General features: G+C 35.7%; 1 protein-coding gene across 1 annotated transcript; it reads left to right on the plus strand.

Moving 5' to 3' along the window:
- Positions 1 to 5,687: 5,687 nt before the first annotated feature.
- LOC126630829 (phragmoplastin interacting protein 1-like) lies at positions 5,688 to 9,029 on the plus strand. The gene is made up of 4 exons (XM_050301037.1): positions 5,688 to 6,361; positions 6,535 to 6,706; positions 7,473 to 7,519; positions 7,619 to 9,029. The coding sequence occupies exons 1-4, from the start codon at positions 5,805 to 5,807 to the stop codon at positions 8,814 to 8,816; spliced, it is 1,974 nt and encodes a 657-aa protein (XP_050156994.1). The 5' UTR covers positions 5,688 to 5,804; the 3' UTR covers positions 8,817 to 9,029.
- The last annotated feature ends 2,589 nt before the right edge of the window (positions 9,030 to 11,618 follow it).

Here is an 11,618-nt window from a genome sequence, read left to right on the forward strand (position 1 = left end):
ACCTACAGATGATGTTAAAATATCTCTAATATTTAAAATTAAAAAAAAATCACCCCACTTTCTCTCTCTCTCTCTGTCCTTCTCATTTTCTAAAAAAATGTGTTCATACACACAAAATGTGTAAGCAAATGTTAGTATATATTTATTAAAACATATACTTATATATGTTCCTCAACAAAGAAAATAAAGAAAGAAAGAGTGCAAAATGGTTATATTAGACTGTTAAAAACGATCGTTCTTTAATTTTGAGCTGACTCTAATTGATATGCAGCTCCAATAAACAAGGCAACTCGTGAATTCAGGCCGATGGAAGAATACAAGTAGATTCCTCCACTTTTATAACATGTGAGATACCCTTTTGAATATGGAGGTGGATTGTCCGCCCTCCCATTTTCATACTTTTTTCATCCCCTTCTGTTTGTGTGGTCACGTTTAAACCACGTCAACATTTTATATTGATTATTTTTATAAAAATAATAAAACAAACAGTGATAGGAATATAAAATATTGACGTGATTTAACCGTAACAACACAAAATAAAAAAGAATGGAAAAAATATAAAAATGGAAGGGCAAACAATCCACCTCTTTTGAATATCTAGCACTTGGAAAAAATTTCTTCAACATTTGGGAGTTGGTGCATTCCTGATCCTTGCACTGTCGTTTGGGCATTCTGTTGGTCCGTTGGTCATGGACTCACCATTTGGTTTATTGGCCCGCTTCCCAACAGTGATTAGTACATGATTGATTAAGATTAAGTGGGGAAATATGGGATACAATTATTCAGCTGAGGTCTCTTGGGGTTTCAAATTTGATATGAAATGACATACATCGTCTTGAACGACTAATCTAACTCATATTTATTGTATGCACACGCTTTAAATCATTTGAACAAGACACCTTAGATCAATTAAAATTTAAGTGGGTTTTTAATGAAGATTCTGAAGAGAGAAAAGAAATGATTTTGCAAATGATCTCATTTGGTAATTTTCCAAACAAATCATCTGCTTTTTCTATCACCATATTTAAATTTGACTAGTTTTAGCAGAGACCAAAAATGGATACAAATCCTCTCCGGATCTGAGCCTAGGGATCAATAGATCCGGACCATTGAAATTTGATCCAACGGCTACAAACAGGAGGCCTCCCTAAAAGTTATAATAATTGTAACTGTTGAATCAAATTTTAATAATCCGAATCTATTGATCCCGAGGATCTATGACTGTGTCCACCAAAAAATGATTAGAAATTGTACTACAATCGTACTTGTTAATTCTTGTACTTAAAAGAGTTGCATGTTCCTTGATGTCTAGGTTGTTGCTAGGGGGGGTCCTTCTGTATCGTTTTCAGTCCAATTATTAGAAAAATTGCATTTAAATATTAGGACCAGATCCATGATATTGATCACTATAGTTATATATCAAACAGAATATTAAAAATTTATTTGTAAGGATAAGGAAGACTTGAAAATATAGATAGATTTGGGTTTTAACAATAAGTTTAGTTGGAAAAATCATAACCTTCAATATTAAGGTTTTTTTTTTTTTTTTTTGTTTTAAATGGTTTTCAAAAACTTAACATCATATACTCTCAACACGCACTCTCACATATGACATTGTTTAACCCTAATACATGGTGTTGGGTGATTTGAGAGCGCATGCATTCATAATCTCTTTTAATGCTATGTTAGAATGCAAACTTCCAACTCAAAATCAATTAACAATAGGCTTTTTAGCCAAAATGGTCCATGTGATTTGCATAACACATCATTTTGGTCTCTAAGATTGAAAATCAATAGAAATGGTCTCTGAGATTGTCCACCATCTATTATTTTGATCATTTCGTTAAAAACTCCGTTAAGTGTCCCGGAGCTCTTGGCCGAAAGTTTGGACAATTTTCAAAACTTCATAACTCAATTGTTTCTTAACCAAATTCGACGCATAATATATCAAAATGAAGATTGGAACGTGTAGAACAAGATTATACCTGTTTGGAAGGCCAATGGTTGGCGAAGATGACCGAAAATAGCCTGAAAAGTGATTGTTCTGCGGGAAAACGGGAAAACTCGCCGAAAACTGGGTAAACTTTAAACGTTTATAACTTCTTCAATACTCAATGAAATCGAGTGATTCAAAAACAAAAATCATACTTCTCGACGAGATAAAGAGAATGATACCTTTATGGATGGCTAAATCGTTGTGTTTTGGCCGGAAAATGGCTATCTTGGTCTTGAGTTAGCCACTTTTGAGCCTTTTTTTGGCCAAACCACAGTGAATTAACCATCAATAAAGGTACCATTATCTTCGTCTCATTTAGAAGTATGATTTTTGTTTTTGAATTACTCGATTTCGTTGAGTATTGAAGAAGTTATGAACGTTTAAAGTTTACCCAGTTTCTAGCGAGTTTTCCAGTTTTCCCGCGGACCAGTCACATTTCAGGCTATTTTTCGACCATCTCTGGCAACCATTGGGCTTCCAAATAGGTATAATCTTGTTCTAAACTTTCCTATCTTCATTTTGATATAATATGGGCTAAATTTAGTTAAGAAACGATTGAGTTACAAAGATTTGAAAATTACCCAAACTTTCGGCCAAGAGCTCCAGGATATTTAACAGAGTTTTTAACGGAAGGACAAAAATAATGGATAGTAGACAATTTCATGGACCATTTCAATTGATTTTCAATCTCATGGACCAAAGTGATGTGTTATGCAAATCTCATGGACCATTTTAGCTAAAAAGCCTTAACAATAATAAGTTGAGAGTTGACCATTAAAACTTATCTGGAAGGCTTTTTACTTTCCAGATTTGTAGTCCGTTTTCTTAACAGTTAGCAATATATTTAGCAGTGTTACACATGAAGTAAATCTCACACCTGACCTGATTGGAGTCTAAGGTTTACAACTATATTATCTTTACAATTAATTATGCCAAAAAAGTTGAATAAGCTAACCTGCGGATGCAGTTGAGTGACTCCACACTATGTCACATTTACAATTAATTATCAAATCTCTTCTTTGAATTCAGTTTTATAGATATATATTTCCCATAAATTCAAGCGAAACCATGACCTAAATTTGGCACATTACTTGAAGAAATTAAACAAATAAAAGAAAAACATAGCTGCAACGAAAATGTTCCCATTAACTATACGTACGCATGTGTAGATATGTTGATCAATCAACAAATAACCAAAACGTTAAGCATGCATTTTCAATATGAGTATAAAAGAAAATAGTTTTTCATTTATTTAAACACCATATTTTATCTAAGTTCACTACACCACTTATAAATTATTTTAACTTTTAATTGTGTGAAAAGACGAAAGAAGACACACCCCATAAACCCTAATCGTTCATCTTCTTCCCCCAACATAGAACACGATCATTCAACTAGGATAATTGTTGGGTCTATGGATATAGATAATTCAAGTGACATTTGGGCTTTATACCATGATCTCAAGCTTTCGTGGGATCACAAAATCTTCATATTGTTGGTTAGGCTAACACTCTATGTAGAGCTGGAACGCTTACTATCATCAAATCTTGCCTAGCAGGCCTAATCAAACCATGGCTAGCCTTAAATGTCCTCTTAAGATTACAGCTGCTATAAATAAAGAGAGGATCCTCGCCGAATCCTTTTTGTGAGAATCCCGGGGATCCTTTAATTATATATGTTCATCGTACATCATGCAGTCAATTTTTGTCAGGTACTATTTATATTCAATTTTAAATAAAAAAAATTTACAATGATTTCTGACCGTACAATATACGATGAACAGATGTGATTGGAGGATCCGGCGAGGATCCTCCTAGATAAATAAAGAGAGTAGGAAATTTCTTTGGAGTAAAAATTTCAAACTTTTGCCACTTAATACTACGGTAGTATGGTCTAGTGGTATTCCTCTTCATTGGTAAGTGAAATGTCTTAGGTTCGATTCTCGCCAAAGGCGAATTTGAACCACAGTATTGCTAGCTCATCATGAAGCTTAGCCAACCCCTTTTCCTTAGTGTAGATAATATCGATTGTTCAAAAAAAAAAATTCAAACTTTTCTCCAGTTGCCTGAAATGATGTTTGTATGCCTAAATATTGGGGGGTTCAGGGATTAGAAAAGATGAGCACTTTAGTTTGGCTTTCTTCACCAAATTGGTCTGGAAAATCTTAACTATTGAAAACAATTGGTGGTTCAGGTTGACACACCTCGATCCCGATATTTAGTAGCACCAAAATCAAGACGTGCTAGCCCGAATGAGTGATGTAGTCGTAATATACATGAAAATATAACTAAAATTATCGACTAATAAATCTACCGAAAATTTGGCAAAACTTTCCCCAAAAATAAGGATAAGCCCAATTTTCAACACATCTCCAAAGGGCCACACTTAATAGGTTGCAGCCCTCTATTACATGCATAATAATATGTTCAGAGCATATTTGCCAAAATATGAGTTCTTCTAGTAAAGTTGAGTAGATAACATGCCTGGTAAGAATGTGTCAGAACTTTGGGATGAGGCCTCAACGTCGAATATGCCAATTACAACATATTCCAATGACATTGCATACAATATCATACTCTAGTCGTAGCTAGTGTAAATGTAAGTTGGATAATGTAATCATGTCATTACTAAGTAGTCTCAAAGTAATGATAAGCTGAGTATATCATATAAGTTGGATGCCATGTTCGTAGACAAGCATAGCATCTATCATACACGCGTAAGCTAAGTGTCATGTCTATAGACAAGTTGAGTATATATCATACACGGTAAGCTGGATATCATGTCTGTAAGCAAGCTGAGTATATATCATGCACGTGTAAGCTGAATGTCATGTCCATAGATAAGTTGAGTATATATGATACACGTGTAAGCTGGAAATCATGTGCATAGACAAGCTGAATATATATCATACACGTGTTGTAGGGCCTATTTAATTGATAAATCATAGAGCATGAGTGAAAGAGATGTGCCGGCAAGGAGAGAGAGTTTGTTGTAATACTGGGGTGTGTATTATTTCACCATGTTGTGCCTTTATTTATAGTAGTAGGGAAGGTAAAATCATTACCCAATATGTAGGATTTACACAAACACATCCCTAACCTAATCTAGACTGCAATAGTGTATAATTTTTATGGAAAAACATGATTTTCTATTGATTTTGAATTTTCTTCCATGAGGTGGTGAATATAATTTATCTTTTAGTATTTTCAATACCACAAATATTAGTTTTATTTAAAATCTCATTAATATAAAGAACTAAAAATTTCAATTTTAAATTAAAAATGTATTAACCGATATGGAAATACATTAATATCAAAGTCTTCAATCAAAACTTGAAAACTAAGGAGATTTCAGTCTAAGAATATTAGTGGATAGGGGACTGCGTTCAAATTAATTTTTATTTTATGATTACAAAAAGAACAAGACTTGACTGCTGAATTTTCAGCAGCCACTCTTGCTTACATCCAATCCCGTGTAGACACATGTCCAAATTTTAATTAGGGATTGGATGTAAGCAGGAGTGATTATTGAATTGTTTAGCAGCCAAGTTAATTCCTTACAAAAATCCTTCATAAGCCCAAACACAACATAAGCCTCATATCAGCCGGCCCAAAATCTGAAGCTTAAGCCCAAATCACTACTTTTAACCTTCAATACGACGTCGTACCTATGGACCACGTTTACCTCCGTTTTCAATACAAACGGAAACCTCAGGCCAACGCCTCTAGGCTTTTGGCGGCTTGGCCCCTCTTCGCTTTCTTCCTCCTCAGAGTCGGTGAAAGCCATTACTTTCGAAGGAGTTGCAGAGATGGTTTTGTCTAACAGAAAGCTGAAGCAAAAGCTAAGAGAAAAACTAGCTCAATCGTTAGTTGAAACTGTAGCGAAGCCTAAAACCGACCCGACAAATGATGGGTCGGAAAATCCGGACCCGAAATCGACCCCCCGGTCGCTGAAAGTGCTTCTGGACTCCGCAACCCAGAAACCCAGATTGTCCAAGCGGGAAAAACGCAGAAAGATCCTGTCCTTGCGAGGTCCAGAGGTGGTCAGTGTGAATGACAGTGGTGGTAGTTTGGGGGGAAACAAGGGGGAGGAAGGGAAGATGGATGTGGGTTCAGAGGGTTTAGGGGTTGAGAAGAAGAAGGAGGAGGAGAAGAAGAGGAAGAGAGACGATGAGGAGGAAAAGGATGGAGATTTGAGTGCAGAGGAAAATGGGGTTGTGAAGAAGGAGAGTAAGAAGCCAAAGAAGAAGAGTAAAACGAAGAAGAAGAAGAGAAAGACTGGGGCGAAAACCGAGGAAGAGAAGAAGGGTGGTGAGGTTGGGAATGGAGAGCAAGTTGTCCAGGAAACACATATAAACATTGATAGGTGATTTTTGACTAAACCCCTTTGCTCAATTTGAATATTTGCATATCTGATTTTGAGTAGGAGTCTGACTGATAGTGTATTATGGGAGGAAATGTGGATTGAAGGTGTCTGCTATCTGTGTGAAATTTTCTGTAGTTTTTGCCTCATTCTGTTTGTTGTTTCGTTTCGTTTAGGCAAGCGAGTGGGGATGTTCCGACAAAAGTTTATGTGGGAGGCATTCCTTATTACTCGACCGAGGATGATATTCGAAGTTACTTTGAAAGCTGCGGTACGATAACTGAAGTTGATTGTCTGAGGTTTCCCGACAGCGGGAAGTTTAGAGGAATTGCTATTATTAGCTTTAAGGTAAGAAATTGTGAATTAAAATCTGCATTCAAACTTTATATTAGAAAGTTGTGTGTTTCAGTCCTTGCTAATGTAATTTGGAAATGATAGTCTCTTCACAACCTGATGAATCAAAGATTTCCCACCACTAGAAAAGTCTACTTCGTAATGTCACTATTGTGTATCAATAAATGGATGTTAAAATATCACTGGTCAACATGTTTTTGAACAAATCTCGGAAGTTATAGTTTGCTTCCTGGTTTCTCCAGTTTGGACTTGAGATTTGCGAGTATTCAGATTGTCGGTAGTGAATTTTAAAATTATGTCTCCCTTGAACTTCTGCTTTCGCTAGTTGATGTGCCTTAGTCTACCTCAAGAAGTTATATGTATACCTTGCAAGAGTTCATCGGTTAATCACAATAGGTTAATTGCTCAACCATTATTGGCATAAAGGTTAATCAAATATACCCCGCTTGGTAGCTGATCTGCCTAGCTTCAATTTTATAAGACTTCCAGCATGGTGGAAGTTAGTGACTTAATCTGTGGTAGGAATAAACAATATCACACAAACTCTGATTAATTTATGCTATTCTTTTGTTTTTCGATGATTAGTGTTATTCATCATTAAATATGAATATATTCCTTTAAAGATAGACCGACTTTGAAAAATTGCTAGAAATCAAAATGAGGAGGATGTTGAGAGTCTGAATACTTTCCAAATCTTAGGTCATGCTATATACAAGATTGTTTATCGTAGTCTCATCTTAACATGCTTATGTTTTTACAGACAGAAGCAGCAGCTAAGCGTGCTTTGGCTCTTGATGGAGCTGAAATGTGAGTTTGGACAATGTTCTCTGTAGTTTCTTAACTTGCTGTTGTGAGGTAGTTTTCCAGGTTATCACATGATTCTAACGAAACTTCTTATTACCTCAGGGGTGGACTGTTTCTGAAAATCCAGCCATACAAGGCAACTCGACCCAATAAACCAAATAAAGTATCTGATTTTGCCCCCCAAATTGTGGAGGGATACAATAGAATCTATGTTGGAAATTTGTCATGGGATATTACTGAGGATGATCTAAAGAAACTTTTCTCGGATTGCAAGATATCATCTATACATTTTGGTATGGATAAGGAAACAGGGGAATTTCGAGGTTATGCTCATGTAAATTTCTCTGATAGTCTCTCGGTGACGATGGCATTGAAGCTAGATCAGAAGGTTGTATGTGGAAGACCTGTCAAGATAAGCTGTGCAGTTCCTCTGAAAAAAGCAGGGACTCCTTCAACTCCTGCACTTACAACACCAAGTACCCATTCAACATCTGTAGCTTCAGCTATGACTACTGATTCCATACCCGTAAATACTACTTTAGGTACAGAGGCTGATGACGGTGGGTTGAGTGCCAGTAAGATTAAGAGGAGGACGTGCTATGAGTGTGGTGAGAAGGGCCATCTTTCTTCGGCTTGTTCAAAGTCTGCAACTACAATATTAAGTACCCATTCAATACCACTAGCTACAACTACCAGTACCGATCCGACATCAGTTGCTACAGAGTCAGGTAAAGGAGCTGATAATGGTGGGTTGAGTGCCACCAGTGGTAAGATTAAGAGGAGGACGTGCTATGAGTGTGGTGAGAAGGGTCATCTTTCTTCAGCTTGTCCAAAGTCTGCAACTACAGCTTTTAATACCCATTCAACACCAGTAGCTAAAACCACAAGTACCGATCCGACACCAGTTGCTACAGCTACAGGAGCTGATAATGGTGGGTTGAGTGACATCAGTGGTAAGATTAAGAGGAGGACGTGCTTTGAGTGTGGTGAAAAGGGTCATCTTTCTTCAGCTTGTCCAAAGGCTGGTACTACACCTTCAAGCACCCATTCAATTCCAGTAGCTACAGTTACAAGTACCAGTCCAATACCAGTAGCTACAACTACAAGCACCACTTGGATACCAGTTGCTACAACAAGCAGCACCGATTTGCCACCAGATGATACAACTACAGGCACCGGAGCTGATACTAGTGGGTTGAGTGCGAGCATTGGTAAGATTAAGAGGAGGACATGCTATGAATGCGGTGAGAAGGGACATATTTCTTCAGCTTGTCCAAAGAAGCAGACCAATGCAAGTTAAGCATGTCACCTGCAGGCAGTATCCTAAGTTTTTCGTATTAATTACGTTTAGGATAAATATATATAGTACTCTTTTCGAGTAGGTTGTTGAAAAGCCACAAGTTGTTAGTGAGTCCAATTTTGGGAAATTTTGTTTTCTCCATTTAGCTTAGTTTGAGGCAAAGATTTGTAAAACTGAGATATTTCTTTCTTATTGATAAGGCAGATTATGTTAGTTGCTTGACCTCTCCATGTCAAAGCACATGGTGATTCTTGTTAAAACTAAATGTAAGACGAGGTGACAAAGGGTTTGTAGTTCAAACAGTTAAGTGTTAAATGAGTATATTGATCCATGTACTCGAGGTTTTGTGTTTGAATCATTAAGTCTTGAAAACTAAACACTAGGCAATACTCGACATCGTGTCCACTCCAATCCTAACCTAACTTGTTTGAAATACGACATCCGATCCAGTCTTGTCCACCAAACGTGTCTTTTACTTTAGTGCAATGCTAGCTCCATCTTGTGTTCGAAAGTAATTGAAATGAGGGGGAGAAAGCGGCGGGTTTGGTTCAAAAGTATCACTCCAAGCAGGGACAAACGAAAAAAGAACAACGTGCGAGTTGAGTATGTTCCATTTACTTTGACAAGTACGACTTATAACTGGCTACCACTATTTCAATTTGTAGTCACTAAATGGTTGAATGACCATACTTAAAGAACATATAACAATTCATAATAATTTTTTTTTCTTATGCACGTCCTTATTATTTATGCCCCTTATGTCCCTTAATTTTTCTTTGTTATGTTCGATTCAAATGATAAAAAAACATTTGCCTAGAAGAAAATAAAAGGTATGCGTACACCAATTCCCTGAGTGAATCTCAATTGGTAGTGTGTAAAGTAGAAGATTTCTATTGATAGCGAAATAAATAATAGAAAGACCTTCTAAACTTAAACACGAGTTTTGATTCAGTTTTAATGAGGCATGTGTACTACGTGTTATTGAAGACATTAAGAGACCAAAAGTAACGGTGAAAAGGGATCACGTGTAGTGCACATATTATTTTTGGATAGAAGTTTGAAAATGATTAGTGTTAGGTTGACACATTCGAATATTGAAAAATCTATCAGCACCTCTCTTAAGTAACAAATTAAAAATTTGTTTGAAGTAAGACATGTGTATTTTAAAGATATAAATGAGTCAAAAATACCCTTAAAATGAAGCCGTCTACAATGCGCATACTTTTCTTCTCAAACAAACTCGACATTGTAAATTAATTTTTAACAACGTGTTGTATATTTCCTATTTCTTGTTTTAAAAGTAATTAACTTTTAGCATGAAATTAAACAAAACAAAACATGATAAGTAGCCAACTGCTCATTCAACAACCAAGTCTTATTACGGCCAGATGTTTTGATAGTACATCACGTTTTTCGTGAGGATTGTCTCCTTTACATGTCTCGTTTGAATCATCTTTGTCACAACTTGGAATTTATGTATATGATCAAAATTTATTACATAATTTGGTTAATTACACAAAATATATTATGATGAAGTATGTATTAATAGGGGTTTGAGTGTTTTAATTGACAAATAAATCATTCAGATATAGCATAAACTTTGTTATTGTGTACATATTGAATGAGAAGGTGTTTAGCTCGAATAATAGTACAAACTTATTATGGGTTGGCTTTAAGAGCATTTTTACTCATATATTAAGAGGTCTCGTATTTGGATCTCTCTCATGTCATGCATATGAGGTCTTGAACAAGGTCAAACGCTTTTCTCTAATTATTATTCACTCATCCATTCGAGATTTTGTATTCAAAATATTTAAAATGAGACAAGGATTGGAACTGGATATTGCAGGATGCAATTTTTTTCTTCCACTATTTTAAAAGCTAGTAACTAAAATACAGTGAATCTAATTTGGTTAGGACTGGAGTCCAACCCGAAAGTACAGCAAGGATTAAAGAGAGTCCTAAAGTTCGCCTCTTTGCTTTCTTAAAAAGAAAAGCGGAAGGGGCTCCTCAACCATAAGCCCGGGGCATAATAAAATCAGTATGAGTATATTTATTAATATATGTACAATTGTTTTATTTATGATATAAAATATGTAAATTCTCAATTGGTAGGGTGTTAAAATAGAAGATTGTATGTAGAAAGAAACCTCTTGGCAAGGGGATTTTGCTTCAGTGATTAAGGGTTGGTTTGGTATTGCTGTGCTTTGAAAAAAAAACTGCTGTGAGAATAAGCAGCTGTGAAATAAATCAGCAGAGTGTTTGGTAAACTTTTTTGTAAAAGTGCTTTTGGAAAAAAAAAAAACAGTCTAATAGTGGGTCTTTTCATTAAAGAAGCATTGTAGCTCCGTGTGCTTTGAAAAAAAGCCAGTTTTCCAAAGCTGCAAATAGCAGCTTCAGCTTTTTCCTTTGATTTCAGCTTATTCTCACAGCAGCTTCCAAAATAAGCCTTTTTTTTCAGTTTACCAAACACCTAAAACCCTCACAACTTTTTTTCATAGGTGCTTTTTTTTTAAGTACCTCACTCCCAAACTAGGTCTAAGAGTCACTTGCACTACTGCACACTTGTAATTTATGTACAAATCTAATGTCAGGGGACACGTTTTAAAGACTGAAAAATCGAGGCAGGGTCTCTTTTAAACTTTTCTTTAAGGTAATAGGTTGAAATTTGTGTTTGAAATTTCTTTTAAAAAAAAACTAATAATTAAGATTTTCCGAACACCAAAATTATCATAGTTGAAAAAATTTAACCTTTTTTTCTTCTTTATGCTATTTTGTTGGTGAAAGAAACAGCTTGGCAAA

Source organism: Malus sylvestris, chromosome 7 (genome assembly GCF_916048215.2).
Source record: "Malus sylvestris chromosome 7, drMalSylv7.2, whole genome shotgun sequence".
Lineage (NCBI taxonomy): Eukaryota > Viridiplantae > Streptophyta > Magnoliopsida > Rosales > Rosaceae > Malus > Malus sylvestris.